The sequence below is a fragment of the Sinohyriopsis cumingii genome, chromosome 1, assembly GCF_028554795.1.
Source record: "Sinohyriopsis cumingii isolate HCF-2022 chromosome 1, ASM2855479v2, whole genome shotgun sequence".
Classification (NCBI taxonomy): Eukaryota; Metazoa; Mollusca; class Bivalvia; order Unionida; family Unionidae; genus Sinohyriopsis; species Sinohyriopsis cumingii.
Window position 1 is genome coordinate 40,057,210 of NC_142961.1, and position 17,039 is coordinate 40,074,248.

Here is a 17,039-nt window from a genome sequence, read left to right on the forward strand (position 1 = left end):
TCTGAAATATATACGGAAATGCATGCGCGGTAGATTTTGTAGAATATAACGCACATGCATGATCAACTAACTAGCTGAGCGCCGAACAGTTCGATTGTATCACGGCGATATTTATCAGGTGATATACGATATTGTACGCGTCGATCCTGCGTCTCGTTTTTCTGCAGTGACTCAGGACTTCATTTTCATACGTTTGTGTTATCGTCTCGGGAATGCTAACGGAGGGAAGATTTTGATGACAATTCAAGATCAATCGCGGACAAATACACGTTGAACTGATGGCTGACGTGCTAGCGAATAACCGGTTTACTGCGCCATCGGTTGCGTCACAATTTGATCAGAATCGAAATAATTGGAAGCAAACTCCTACGAATTTTTTCGTAGATATTTAGCGAACGTACGTGGAATACGGTCATGGCGGATTATTGAATAATCTGTATGACTTGTGTGATGAAGTGTTGTTGAAATGATAGCGCGTTATCCAGCTAGTTTTCTCGAATAACTTGATTTAGTCATCCTACACATGAACTCGCACCTATGGTGATTAACAGTCATTTGCCAGATTTTGATATAACTGGATGTTCTGAGATTTTTTTTGCTGTATTCAGCTAAAACGTTATCCCGGCATGGTTTGGCTGTCATTTTAATTCTCCTGACGACAGTGACGTTGCTAGAAACACATGTGGATGATCTCTAACGGACGGTGTTGTTACGATTTATGCATCATTAGTATATACTGACCAAGCTGACTGTTGGTGAAGCATCACTTGCTATAACCCTCAGAGATCGATTTGGTTACACGAACCTGAACTTGATGCAGGTCCCGGCGAAATACATAGGGAGACAGATTGTTGGATCTTTTATTGCTGGGGCGATAACGGTTTGTAAATGCCATTGCCATCAATTAGTTATCGACGATTCAGAATTGGATTTCATCATTGAAAATACAAGAAACGAAGGAATGTTTGGGACGGCATGAAACCGTTTTTGCTTTGTAATGTTCAATGAATATCCATTTGATTGAAGATGATGTGTACGCATAACTTGGTTCTTTCCCCTTGAATTATGTTTTACAGCTCAGTGAGTTTTAAAATTCAATAAACTTTCTTAGGCAACGGTCCTTGCAGTCAATACAATTGAAAAGCATCTCAATGGAACATCCTTTTTCGGTTTCTGCTATGCTTTGTGACGTGCACTGGCGTTTGCAACATTATTTATCCATTTAGTATTTCTCCTTTCTATAAATATTACAAATCATTTTTATTTTTATTCGATTGTTTCAAACATGACTTACCTCTGCTTTTGATGAAAGGAATTAAACAAAATACAAGGAGGTGCTGTTGTATTGGAGCTCAGTATAAGAGAGAGGTTAAGTAATAGTTGCAGCACTTATTGTTTCTGTAATATGCTTTACTTTAGAGCAAAACAACACAGCTTTTCATGGAATATAGAAATCATATTTGATTACAGAATCACGATCACGGATAATAAGGGCGTACAAGGAGCTTCGTTGGCACCATATTTTTTCATTTGTTCGGGATGTTCTGATAATGGGAAATGTGATTACAGCAAACACCGTGATGACATTAAAACTTCCCCATTCATTAAGTATGCCGTTTGCGTATGCAACCCTTACTGGGACGGTAAGTAAATTTAAAGTATGTAATGTATAGCATAGGTGAATAAGAAAGGAAAATCTATTCTTATATATTTGTGAATGATCCTTTTCTTTTACAAAAGCTTTTATCTTAGCACATTCTCTAAAACAATAATTACCTAAACGGCTGGATAGTAACACAGAAACTGATACATCATCGACAATGCATTAAGAATTTGATTTATCTTACAGACAAAAGGCCATAATCTACATTACGCGTTGTATAAGTGATTGTTGTTGTTTGTTTGTCTGTTTTTGTTTTTATATTTTCATGCTGATTTTGAGTCAGTTTTGAAACACTGGATATATTAAGAGAAATATTTTTGTGATGCACAAATATAAATTACAACCTACAGTACAGATAAAAACATTTTCTAGTAGCAAAATAGTAATTTTTTAAGTTGAAATACAAGATATATAATTTTGTTTCAATTAATCAGTTTTGTTTTTAAGACCAGTCGATTACTGCACATTTATATGAAGCGTGATAAAATTCTGAAATAAACTAGTATGCAAACACTTGTTGTGACTCTCATGTAATAATGTCACAACCAATTTATTTGCCATTTTGTTGTAATGTTATTGTTTGCATTGCAAAATAAGGTTTTGAATGTGAGAAAGATAAGGATGGGTGCGCGACCAATCCATGTTCCCAGCGGAGGAAATGTATTGACAATCCTGTAGAGATCCACAAAACCCTTGGAATTGGATATAATTGTTCAGAATGTTATGCTGGATACGTGACAGTCGGCGATGGGCAGTGTGAAGGTATGGCGGACATGTAATAATAAGTCCATGGTGTAAAGAATCATGCAAGTATGAAACGACAACTTGAGTGACAGTTTCTTAAGCTATTTTGCCTGATGGCTCTTAAATGTGTAACAGCACATGCATGAAATAAATTATTTCGCGTATCTTGCTCTGAATGTCCTTTTGACACTAGCGTTTTCAAGCAAACGAAAGAAATAATCTTTAAATAAAAACGAAATAGGCAGATGTTTATTTAGTCAAGATTGTAGCTTAATCCGAATTCGATAACAATTTTTAGAAGATTCAAGTAATTAACATGTTTTGAAAGAATTATGCTGTTGAATAAACAATATCCAACTTGATATTTTGAAAAACGTAATCTGGAAAATATTAAACTATGATCCTAATATTTTATTTTAGACATAAATGAGTGCAATTCCACCACAGAAATCGCATGTACACAAAGATGCATCAATATTGCGGGGAGCTATCGTTGTGACTGTAACGACGGGTTTAGGTTGGTAACATCTGACCAGAAAAGCTGAAGAGGCAAGTTTATTCTTCGTGTAATGGTATCATGGTATAATTGTTTTCAATGAAATTGATTATCTGATAACATCATATGGAAAATGAAATTAATTATCTGCTAACATCATATGGAAGGTTAATGTTACAATGACAATTATAACATAGTATTCAATTTCATTTAGATATGACAAACATTCATATGAATGTGTTTATTTAGCACGTGTTGAGTTACTGCAATATAGCCCTAACATATAGTTATTATTTTTGTCGCCTTGATCAGGATGGCAGGGAAATTAAACAGCAAATGTAAAGCGGTTCAAACATCATTCTTCATGAGATTTATGAGTGACACAAAAACTAAAGATTGAAGCAAGAAACATCTTGACAACAGCGCAGTATTGTGAAATTCACGTGGATTTAAAAAGACAGCAAAAGTTCTCAATAGACATCTGTATCAACAACTTCAGACCTGATATTGTAGTATGGTCAGGAGGTATCAAACAGGTGATTTTGTTAGACCGAACAGTGCCATGGGAAGTTAGAATGGAGGATCACCATGAGAGGAAATTCGCCAAGTATGAGCCACTTATCCATATGTGCCAGCAGAAAGGATGGACGGTCTCCAATCTACAGGTAGAAATAGGATGCAGTGGCTTTGCATCGCAGATCTTTTTGTGTGCCATGGAGTCATCGGGATTACAGGAGCAAACGCAGGAAGTTAGTCACCAAGGTTGGTGATGAAGGCTCACATTTGAATTGGTGAAATAAAGAGGAGTATTGGAAAAGCTATCATTTTCGGGCGGATTCTGATAAACACATTCAGCGCATCTTATGTTTATTGGTGTGGAAACATGGCGGAAACGCTCTAGGAAAGGGGATGCAATACAAGACTATATATATATATATATATATATATATATATATATATATATATATATATATATATATATATATATATATATATATATATATCGACAAGTGGTTCCTTGCGATTATACTGTTGCTGTAGTACAACAGAGTATAACATTACCTATTATTATAAGTCTCGAAATGGTAACATGGATATGGGTTTTTAATTAATTGTTCGTGATTAATACATACTGGTTTGAAGACGATAAAACAAGGAAGATAACACATATGCAGTTGAATTCATGGTGTTTGAAATGACAGATTCACGTCTACAACTACAAGGATGGATTTGAACTTGGTCATTATCACTAGATTTGTCTGTTGTCGAATTCCCCCCAAAATATACTCTCCTTGTGTCCCTTAGAGTTTAATTTCTCAAAGAAAGCTTAATATGATTTGTTTAGGTGCGCTTCCAGTTTTGAACTTGATCCACGCTGCATATGTTCCTGATTTAGCTTTAAATTGTCATTAATGTGTACTTATCGAGATATAATTATTAATTCGTAACATCCTTTTGTACCACACATACCATTTATTAAATTATTATTGTGTTTGATAAAGATACAAAAAAGCTAAGATTGTCTATATCGGTTTCGCTTTTCAGATATCAACGAATGCGAAGAAGGAACGAGCACGTGCAAACAAGTTTGCAACAATATTATGGGTGGATACAACTGCAGCTGTTTTGCAGGATTTGTTTACAATGCTACTACATGGAAATGTGAAAGGAGTGTGTATAATTTATCTAATGTAATAAATTTGAACGATAATCTTAGTGGCTGTATGTGTACACGCCTTAGATAATTTTGACATATCAGCTTAAAAGGTGAACGAATATGTATTTGTTCAAAACAGTTTAGAATGAAACTAAATGTTAGAGAGGAAATATCAAATTATTATTTACACATACACATGAAAATTAATTCAATATTTATTTCACTATTTTATGTATTTTACTAATTTTCAGTACTTTACGATTGCAGTACACCAAGATAAACATAGTGGTATGTAAATGACGCATTTAGTGCAATAAATGCCTTGTTAAATCACCTAAACCATTTGCAACTGACTTTAATTTACACAATTCCATTTGATATTTATTCATTTGATATGGCCTTGCATATTTTCATGTCATTCACTTCTTAAAAGTCTTTAATGAAGGAAAGCCATAATTAACAAACATTCCTGAATAGACATCATAACAATGTTTTGATTGACGTGAAGGATGCTTTGACCGCTATGGGTCATCTTTTCGTCGTTCTTCTAACGCATATTCTATTTCATTTGCGAATGTTTTCTGCGAAATAATCTTACTACTTATCTTCATGTTTCTTACAAGGGAATGTAGTGCTTTGTGTTCATAGTCATTGTCTTGTTGACCTCGATTTGATTATGACATGTTCTTGATGAAAGCATTTGAAATATATGTCATCATTGTTTCGTGTCGTTAATATGCTTCTATTGGTTCTAATGACAACAGATTGTTCCTCCCAGGAAACAACCTGAGTTATTTTTTTAGGTAAGACTTGAAAGAAGATTATGCAAGTTGACGTTTAAATGTTTCCAATGTCTGGAAAATAGTCTATTGATCAACAATATTTAGGGCTTTTTTAATCCTGTGAAGAGCATCCCTGGTAACGCCTTCTCCTACTTTAAAAGTATAGAAATATTAATCTGTTAGTTCAGTCGAGGTAGTGTGACAAAGGTTATTTTGTCTGAATCCTAATCTGGAGCGATGTATCGAGATACAAAAATAAGTGAGTAGCACTGGGTATCTTATCTAGTTTTGACATTATGTGTGGTTTAAAAATGTCTATAATTTGGTTGCTTATGCCATAGTCCGTCTTTACAGATCGAAACATGTTTGTCTGCTTCAAGGCATGTGGAAACACAGTTCCGAAGCTATTACTGATTATAGCATATATTGTTGATTTTGATTATAGGGAACATTTAACATGGGATTGAATACTCTTGAGTCTTCTGTGCGGATTTTGATGGTTTTGTATATATCATCTGCATTGGATTGTGTTACTAATACAGTTTTTATTACAATAGATTTGATTCCACCTTTATGTGGCTCAATGGACTGTTCCGCTACTGACGGTTATACACTCAATCAAAATGGCCAACCCACGTGTTTCTGCAATACAGGACACATGCTGAGCACAAATGGAACAATCTGTATTGTGACGTTTGTTTAATAACAGATACAATTATCGAAATATTGCATCTGTACCGATGGTTTCCGCTAAGACAACCAAGACTGTTTTAGACAAAACTGATGAAGTTTTTTAAATTCTAAAAATATACATATCAGGAACAAAAGTTTAAATCTTAGACCTCAGGTGAAAAAAACCCAAAGTATTTGCATATTGTGTTGATTATGGAAAAAAGATCTTGCGTGTTTTTTTATATTTATTTCCCTTAACCTGTGTTCCTCAAATTTACTAAATACACTGTTTTCCATATACATTATATGTTCCAATGAAGGTTTTACATACTTTCAATCATTATCCAACTAATCATCGTTTAGTAATATTTTTGAATCTCGACTTCAAAACCCAATTATATGTGTCAACGGAATGTTTAAAATGTGTATACTATCATCGTTCATGATGAGGTTTACATTAATGGAAAGCTTTGCTACGAGACCTTCATGAACCTTCATAATTCTTAATATTTGCGGCATAAGTTTACACATGCTTCAAATTATTTTTATCATATTTGATTCATGACAGTTTATTCAGGGTGAGGATGGTGCTCAAGCTCATACAAAATAGAAGAAGAAAAAAACCCAGGAATATTCTTTCAAAAAGAAAATATTGAAGGCCAGCGTAACTATCAATTGGAATCAAATAGGATCCTGCAATTGTTTAGTGAATTAAAGATCTTCTCAAGCCTTAATTTGAGGATCAAATTTAAAATAATGCTATAGTTAATATTGAATTACACTGGTATTTACATAGTGCTGTCAATGATAAATAAGCAATATAGATGAACAAAACATGTGCTTTATATCCAATACTACACTAACAGTAAACTAACACAATACATGTAATCCATTTGGAACAGAAAACATGCAGGTCTCTGATAATTGCACGACGTAGTGTATTCCCATCATGATTTTAGAACTGGTCATATGGGTAACACTCTTGCTTCATTACTAAACTTCGGTTGTGGTTTTATTATTCCAAATATATTTTGTGCAGTATTTATGTTTAAGATTTGCTATGTTTATGAAGAAGTTCTGTTTATTTTAAATATCTGTTGCGAATGTCTATATTTTTGTACATCACAATTTAAAAGTGAATCTTTTATCATACTTGTAAGAACTCTAAATTCCAATTGATTTCAGATGTCGACGAGTGCGAAGGCAATATTTGTCAACAGCAGTGCAATAACACCCAAGGAGGCTATAACTGTTCTTGTTTTCCTGGTTAGGAGTTAGATATGGACAAAACTACTTGTATTCGTGAGTACAATTTCTTAGACCGTCGATAAATGAGTGCACTATAAGCTACATCTTGTGTGATAAACGCTGAAACGTCATGGATGATGAATTAAGCACTTAGCATTACTTATAAGTGACTACAGTCATCATTTTAGAAGCTTCACTTTTTATTTTCATGCCCTTGCACACCTGGATACGCTATAATTTTCATATGGCCTCATTTATTGTTTTGGACTAGAATGGTACATATGAGAGTTAATCTAACCAAAGAGTCTATGTAAGAGTTACTAATAATACAAGTTTGTATTTGATTCAATGACGATAAAATATAATTGAAAATCAACATTGGGTTAAAAATAATGACAATTCAAAATGTAAATGTTGTTATATGCCTTTTGAAATGTAAAATCAATTTGTTGATGCTAATCCATGAATAACTACAGGTAAATGTAGCTGTATCACTTGAATTCTGCATAGTTGTGCATACCTTAACTGTATAATCTTAGGTCTTTCAACACAAAATCTTCTCATGGTGTCACTTAATTAACCTTTAATATGCAATGAAACTTATCTGGCATAGATTAGTGTGCAATGCTATAGTTTTATATGTTAACTGTGTTTTTGCGCTAAACGCAGATAAAATATACACGACAATAATTTCTTATACCAACTGTACGATGCTGATGAAATATGTTTGGGGAATGGAGGGGAGGGGATGAAGTGACCAATTCATTTAGATGAGGTTTTATTTTTACCTGTATTAACTTAAAACTGAAATAACTTTACTTGCACCTCTTTAATTTCCCTCTTAAAGCACGTGCCCAGAAAAATGTTTGAAATGAAGAGCCAGTAAATGTTGTGATTTCAAGAATAAATTAAATGTTGAGCGATAATAGGTCGCCATACATGGGATTGGCACTGTCAGTTAGCAAGTGTAATCTCTGTTCAGTTTGAATGGCAACTGACGTTTGATCTGAAGGAAAAACATGTTTCGCTTGCAATCTTATTTCGATTCTTAGCTATGCCTCGAAGTCTCATATCTTCATTACATTTTGCCCAGAATACTAATTCAATACATAAACAATAATTACATCCTTATGTGTAAAATTGGAATCATTTACAAAATATTACTACAAAGTAAATGTTAAATAAATCCAATAAGGTGGACGTGTGCAAGTCAAGTCTCAGAATCACGTTTGTATTTTACTGACCACAAATTCCAAAGTGTGTTTTCCAGCGGCGGTATGGTGAAACTTTCCAAGACCGAAATTCATTAGGGCCAAATTAAAGTTTCAGTTTTTAGGGGTTTCTTGTTTAATGTAGTTCATTATTTTTGGATAGGAATGAAAAATGTGAGCAGGCGTCGTCTCACCTAGTCGTAAATGTTTATTTATTTTCACCAGTTATTCTACAAATAGATACACGTAGTAATCAAATTTAAGGAGCACCGAGTGGCCGAGTGGTCTAAAGCGATCTCCGTTACGGATCACTGCCATCTCACCGCTGTGTGCGTGGGTTCGACACTCGGATTCGGCCAATGCGGGTATGTGAGAAAACTTGCCAGTAGCTTCTCGTGGGTTGGTGGTTCTTCCCAGAGTTTTCTAGGATTCTTCCTCCACCATTATTACTGGCCGCCATGTATAGCCTATCGTGTGCTGAGAAATGGCGTTAAACCCCACAACAACAACAATAACCAAATTTATATTACATCTTTATGCGTTTCTGTCTTGTGTTTTAGTTTATTAGGTCTGGCTTCAGGGTGTTTAATACTGCCTGACCTTAAAGTGTTGAATAATATCTGGTTGGCTCTGTGGAGTTTATTTGAGTCTCAATACAACATTGTTTGTCAGAAAGCGTCTGTCAGTTTTCAGGAATGGTGGGTTTCAGGTTTCTGAGTTAAAGTTAATTTATAGCATTAAAGGGAATTCGAGATAAGGAAAAATTTTCAGTTTCAATGGGATTTCGCTTTATTTAGTTTCCGGTATTGAGAGGTTTATATGAAGAAAGGATTTTGCGAAATATTTTATTATGAATCGGATTTTGACAAAAACATTTATTAATTACTTCACAATTTTGTATATAAGTATCTAAAACAAAACTGATGTATTTAGTACTAGTTATTTCTTGATATTCACTGACAGCATATCTAAGTTTCTGGAAATGAATCTTTTTCAGCATGTAAATTCCCGTACTACGGACACAACTGTGGCTCAGTTTGTACCTGTGGGCAAGGTGGCAAAGACTGTGATCCAGTGAAAGGATGTGTTTGTGTGGAAGGCTGGACGGGCACGGCCTGTGAAGAGGATCTTGACGAATGTCAGGAAAAGCCAACAATCTGCGGAGATCCGTATAAGTCTTGTATAAACACCAATGGCTCATATATATGCCGATGCAAAGATGGATGCATTCTCGGTGTTGCTGGCCTGTGTCAGGGTATGTCCTATTTGCTGCTCTACCATTTTACATATTTATTTATAACGATCTCTAACTTAATTGAAAAAAATGCGATTCATGCATAATTTTATTTCCTTATTAGTACGGAACCTCATAAAATTTGATTTAATCCATTTAAAATAAACTAAATTGATAAACTTAATCACTATTATTATATTTATTATTATTATTATTATTATTACTATTATTATTATTATCATAGCGGTTGTTGGTTACTGCGCATCTTACTGTTTATATAATATATGTTACTGACACATTTAACATAGGTAATTATGGTAGAATGGTAATGTGTTTGTGGTAAATATAACCTAGTTGAAACTTCTGCGTTATCTTAGTTAACTGCATATCAACTCTATCAGTCCTTTGCAAATACAACTGCCATTTCATCCAAGAAAACCGTACCATTTTGTCACATATTGATCTTACCGAAAACAGAGCAAATAGTACAGAAAACACATCACATGTTTGATTGTCGACATTTGCGTTTCAGTAATATAAGGAATATTCAGATTAGACAAAAGAAGACAGACAATTTTATTGATGATGTCACTTCATTCTTCTTCCTAAATAACATGGAATGATTGTGGTCTCTTCTGATGCAACATCGTTCACAGTATCATACCATTAAATTAAACAAATACGTAAGGTCATTTTGGCTTATGTCGCTGTGAGGCCAAATGCGTATATAGCAATGACCCTGCGTGCCTGTGTCAGCTGTCGCATTTTAACGTTTGCTAATTTTTACGTCTCAAAACAATAAGCCAATATGCAGCACCTTGAACAGAAAATGTGGCAAAAATCCTTGTTAAGTGTATTCCAACTATGGCAATCGATCATAAAATATAGCTGCTATCACTTAAAATGGAAAACATTTAAATGGCTTCTAAAAAGTCCCCGTCGTAGTACAATTTGATCAAAATTAGAATCGGATCCAAGTAGTTTCAAGGTCTTCGATTTTTCTTCAAGAGACCGTTGGTCACTCACCAGAATTTAACTAAATTGAACTGAAAGCAAGATATAGTCACATCCTTTCTGTCTTATTCAAGTAATACCGACCGAATATAGGATATGGCCACTGTCACTAAATAAAAAATAACTCTTAAACAGTTTAATCACTGATGTTGTTATTGTTGTAGGGATTAATGCCATTTATCAGCACACGATAGGCTAAACATGGCGGCCAGTATCAATTTTGGAGGACGAAACTGGGAAAACCCCGGAAAGAACCACAGACCCACGAGAAGCTACTGGCAAGCTTTCTCACATACCCACATTGAGTTTATTCACTGTCACTGAGTGAATAAACGAATTAAGTTAAATTTTAGAGACGGAATCTAGCATGACGACCTTTCAAATTCGCAACAAACATAACAATGAATTAAGTTACAAAGCTTTTCAAGACGCTTTCTCCAAAACTACGGAACCGGATTGACGAAATGTAATCGAAGACACTCATGCATTATATCGTTCATTTGATAGCAACAATGTCAGTCCGCTATAAAAGATGGTCTTTGTTGTTTAAAAAGAAAACATAAACGTTTCAAAATGCCCATTCTGTAAAGCATAATATGGTTCTTTTAATAGAAACAATGTAAATTCACCATCAAATTCGGTCATTGTCGTTATAAAAGAAAAACATGAACTTTTCAAAATGCCCATTCTGTGACAAGAAACATAACATTGGAACAAATTAAAAAGACAACACTTAACACACGGTCTAGCTTTATCACCAATGCCATTTCAGAATCAGATATAACTAATATTACAAAAGCAATTAAAGGCCCATTTAAGTGCTTTCTTAGCAAGAATCGTTCAACAAACGACAAAACATGACGGGTGAAATACCATTATTATAGCAGTCAGGGTTTTGAAAAATAAGTCAATCACCAACTAAAGTTGGGTACCAATACTGAAATGAAACAATAAATAAACAAAATGTTTCGAAATTTACTTAACATAGCTGTATCAAAGTCTGTAAACAAATATTCAATTTCGAAACCCTTCAAACCGTGCAAACGTTGGCTCTCTGTAACCATATACATATTACAACAACTACTTGAAACACGCTCCACAGATTTAAAAGAAAAATCATTGGAAGCATCGTTGCACCAAGCTAGTTTAGGGTGTGATATTGTTGAGATGATCACATCTGCCAAACATGTAGAACAACTTGAAAATAGCAACTTGTCAAACTTTGCTAGAGAACATTTGGCTAAATGGGACAGAGTGCATGTTGAAATGAAGGCCTTTTATAATTGCTCAAATGACACCAGGCTGCCATCACATATGTCTGCTTTAACGAAACGAATGAAGGCTTAAACATCACTTTTTGATTAAACGTTTACTCAAGAAAGTGTAACTGAATTTGCTGGAAAGAATCGATCTGGCATTGGGCTATTGGGTCAATGTCAGACATATAATATGTCTCTGTGTATTTTTCAAAGTATGTTATCTTCTTTAGCTATATAGATTTACTAGGATAAAGCCTTAAATCACGTTTCAATAAAATATATTCTCAATAAATTTTGACTGAATTTGACGTGTAGAATTGATCTTGCATTTGTCTATAAAGTAAACGTCTAACGGGGAAAATATATACGGTTTCTTTCAACTTCTTTTATCTTGTTTAGATATACAAGAATGTGAAGATCCCATTCTGAACAATTGCCAACAAAAGTGCATTAACGAAAGGGGAGGATTTTATTGCAGCTGTAATAAAGGTTATGTAATCGATCCACGAAACAGTAGTTTATGTAAAGGTAAGTAGGTAAAGGTATATTTGATATGTATATATTGATACACTCATATACTTTCAACCACTTTATTGATACGTTTGCATAAATGGAATGCAGGGTTTGTTAACACTCAATTTGCAGCTTTTTTTGTTCAGACACTCACGGTTGTCAGATATAATCAGGACGTAGATTAGACTAAAGAGAGAAAGCTAAATAATCCCTTTCCCAGCGCAAATTGTTCGTGTTCTAAATCGTTTAAATATATCTACTGGAAAATTACACTAATATGTTGGTTTTACAAGCAAGTATGTAAAGGTAGTTTGAAGTTAAAGAATGACAATTGTATCAAACAGAGTCCAGTGGCGTAAATTCTGGCAAATTAGTATTTATCCTTTAGCATAGTTACTGGATTGATTTGCTGCCCTTTGATGACTCTTAACCTTTTCAGAATCATTTGATTCATGTTTTCTCGCTTGGAGAGGTCATGTTTATGAATTTTATACCTTAAAATATGTTTTTCTTGTGATGGAAATATATTTCATTAGTAAGTGATCTTGTTGCACTTTTGCAGACATAGATGAATGCTTACTAGGTACAGCGAATTGTCATCATATTTGCCAGATTACAGATGGAAGTTTTACCTGCGACTGCTTATCTGGATACGGTCTGTTGTCGGACAGAGAAAGCTGCCAAAAAAGGCGAGTTTGCGTAAAAAGAAGTAAATATTAAATATAATTGTAAACATCTGTGTTTGAAAAATGAATGATAATAAATACAACAGTTCCATACTCGATGGATGAGGTATACACGACATTCTCATTTCACGTTTTTCGCAGGTTTGCTCAGTGGAGCTACCATGTATACAAAATATAAAACGTTTTCTCGGATAACATTGATTGTCGAATGGAAATATAATATAACAGCTAGTTTCTCAACAGACGTTGTGTTTCATTGACAGTACCGTCTTCTTGAGCTGCAGTGATTAGAAAATTGATAATGTTTACTGATGATATAATAAAAAAACGTAAGCCGCATACGAAAATTTCTAAAAGCGACTGTCGTAGTATATTAATACACCAATGTGTTGATGTTTATCATAAGAATATAAATTTGTTAACCTGCATTATTTCAAAACTGATTTTGTGGCTTTGCAATTTCTATATTTTGATAGAAGACATCGATTTCAAGTTTTACACAACTAAACCACATTTTGTCATTCGACCATTTGCGTCTGCAGTATCGATATTTATATTCTGTCTAGGTATCTCAGAATTTGGTCTAGTCGTAAATCATTGAATTTGCGACAGCATTACGAAAGATACGGTATTCATGTCACTAAGTGAAATTGCATATTTCATACCACTTCAGTGGAAGATCCTTGTGGAAGTTACCAGAATTTAAACTGCAGTCAGGTTTGCCTTGCCAACAACGGGACAGTCTCATGTTCCTGTAGAAAAGGGTATCGATTGGGAGCGGATAATCAAACCTGCATAGGTAATATATATATATATATATATATATATATATATATATATATATATATATATATATATATATATATATATATATATATATATATAAACTAACAACGAACAGTGCGAAACCAGTATCTACCTAACCTGAGCACTTTCGACTCTTTAATGAGTTTTTTCAAAAGCAAAAACATAGACAAGACAAACAAATTAAACAGAAAAACGGTTATGTTTGCGAAACGTTACATGGCTGTTTTTTTTACAGCAAGTCAACGTTTAACTTTATAATGTTTCAGCTAGATTATTTCAGCTTGTTGCTGATACTGGTAAATATTTGTATTCACCTAGAAATCGATGAGCCATAATGACATCTGTTATTTTAGGTAAATTTATGTAAGCGCAAATTATATCCCGGATATTTCATTGTTATAGTAGTCATAGGCTATTGAACAAATTTAGAGAATTATTTCATAGAAAATGTGTCGGCTGCAAAAGATAATTTTATTTGTGAATGGTTGTCTTTTTCTAGTCTTCTTGAATTAAACCTCTTGGTTTTAATGTTCTAAGGCGGCGTATCCAGTAAGATTCCTTTTCTTTCCTAGCTTGGGGACTCCATTTGGGGTTGTGAGCAATTGCAATAAGTGTTTTATCACTGAAAATGTGGCCGTGAGAGGAGAGTGTTCTGCGACCGGGCTTCTGTACAGCTACTTTGTCATTCAATCAGATCTATCAAGGTTGATCCTTAAGTGTAACTTTTCAGTTTTTCTGACATACTGAAGGCTACAGATCTTTCATGTGATGAGATAAAGGACATTCTCTGTTTTGCAGGTTTTGTATTAACCATGTATGTTTAATTTTTCTCGAGTCACTGTGCTAGAAAATGTCCTGGTCCCTATGATATGTTGATCAGAGGAAAATACAAGCGGCGACCAACCTATATTCATAAAGAAAAATAACTGGACCCCCCCAAAAAGTTCAGTTCCAAATTTTGAAGCCTGTATCAACTCAGTTGAAAACGACACTTCCAGACACATCAATTACCTATAAATTGATGGAACCGCAATGTGTGCAAAAATGGCCCCTTCGTATCCTAATATTTTTATAGGAAAACTGGAGGGTGAACTTTTAGTATTGGTTGAACTTACACCATACCAGTGGGTATGCTTTATCGATGCTATAGAAATGAAGTGGCAACATGGAAGAGAAAGTATGGATGATTTCATAACAAAAGCAAACAACTTCCATCACGCAATAAAATTCACGGCGGAAGACTCCAACTCAAACCACGTCTTCCTGGACACAACAACCAGACTGGTAGAAAACAAACTCCATACAGACATCTACTCGAAACCAATCGTCATCCAAAACACTGCATTAGGAGCATCACATATAGCCAGGCACTGAGGATACGCAGAATTTGATCCGACGATGAAACATTCCAAAAAGGGTCTGAACAGCTATCTAAATATTTAATTTATCGAGGCTACGACAAAGACCTGATTACGGAGGCAACCCAAAGGCCACAACAAACAAACCGCGATGACCTACTTAAATAATGAAAGAAGGAAAAGGCTGCTAGGATACCTTTTAACCTGACCTACCTTCCAGTAAACCCCTAAGTAGGTAAAATCATCGGGAAACACTGGCCCATCGTCGGAATCACTAAAGTCAATCCTCTCTAACGAACTAAAGTCGCCTACCGGAGACCAAAACACCTCAAGGACATCCTAGTCAGGGGGAAGCTAATGCCAATTACTAAACAAGACCACACTAGTCAATCTGGCCCCTGTGACGATAAAAGATGCAAAACCTGTCAACATATCATAGAGACCAGGACATTTTCTAGCACAGTGACTAGAGAAAAACTAAACATACATGGTCAAAACAAAACCTGCAAAACTAAGAATGTCATTTATCTCATCACATGTAAGATCTGTAGCCTTCAATATGTCTGAGAAACTGAAAAGGTACAGAAAAGGATCAACCTTCATAGATCTGATTGGATGACAAAGAAGCTGTACAGAAGGCCGGTCCTCCCCTGGTCACACTTATAGTGATATAACACTTATTGCAAATGCTCACAACCCCAAATGGAGTCCCCAAACTATAAAAGTAAAGAAATCTTACTAGATACGCCGCCTTAGAACATTTAAACCAAGAGGTGTAAACCAAGAAGACTAGAAAAAGACAACCATGCACAAATAAAATTATCTTTTGCAGCCGACACATTTTCTTTTAAATAATTCTCTAAATTTGCCTAATAGCCTATGACTACAATAACAATGAAATATCCAGGATATAATTTGCGCTTACATATATATATATATATATATATATATATATATATATATATATATATATATATATATATATATATATATATATATATATATATATATATATATATATATATATATATATATATATATATATAGTGTGTGTGTGTGTGTGTGTGTGTGTGTTGGCATCCGTTAGTCTCGAGAGACGATAGAATTGCGCCCATGAGAGATGTCGAGGTTGGTGGTTGTGCAGCCTCTGCTGTGGGTAAGTAGTCCAATGCGGGAGTGGCAGTCCCTGCTGCACTTGCTGCACTTGAAGGTTGTGTCAGGTGTTGGTTGGAGCTGCTTCTTCTTCCTCTGCGATCGTCTTTCATTAGCTGGCAAGCGTTGCTTGTCCTCTCCGGCTTTCAGACCAGTGATCAGAGCATGTCGCCAGCTTAATCTGTCTAGAGCAAGCTCTTCCCAGGTGTTGACTTCGATATCAAGGGCTTTCATGTCATGCTTACAGACATCACTGAAGCGGAGATGTGGCCGTCCGATCGACCTTTTGCCAGAGGCGGGTTCCGAATAAAGAATGTCTTTGGGGATCCTTCCGTCAACCATCCGACGTACATGGCCCAGCCATCTGATGGGGCGTTGGCGGAGGAGTGTGATCATGCTGGGAATTTTGGCACGCTCGAGCACCTCGTTGTTTGTTACTCGATCGCTCCAGGTGATCCCGAGTATGAGTCGGAGGCATCGCATGTGAATGGCGGTCAGTCTTTTCTCTTGTGAGGAGTACAGAGTCCAGGTTTCACTGGCGTA

The 17,039-nt window shown here is 35.0% G+C and overlaps 1 protein-coding gene across 1 annotated transcript in view; it reads left to right on the forward strand.

Moving 5' to 3' along the window:
• The first annotated feature begins 4,410 nt into the window (after positions 1-4,410).
• Positions 4,411-17,039, forward strand: part of LOC149806755 (uncharacterized) — a 57,500-nt gene continuing 44,871 nt past the window's right edge. Inside the window, exons 1-6 of the mRNA XM_089961015.1 lie at positions 4,411-4,574; positions 7,200-7,316; positions 9,471-9,728; positions 12,380-12,508; positions 13,056-13,202; positions 13,853-13,978. Of these exons, the coding sequence (XP_089817141.1) occupies positions 7,295-7,316; positions 9,471-9,728; positions 12,380-12,508; positions 13,056-13,202; positions 13,853-13,978 (682 nt within the window). The 5' untranslated portion in view covers positions 4,411-4,574; positions 7,200-7,294. The remainder of the gene's footprint in view (positions 4,575-7,199; positions 7,317-9,470; positions 9,729-12,379; positions 12,509-13,055; positions 13,203-13,852; positions 13,979-17,039) is intronic.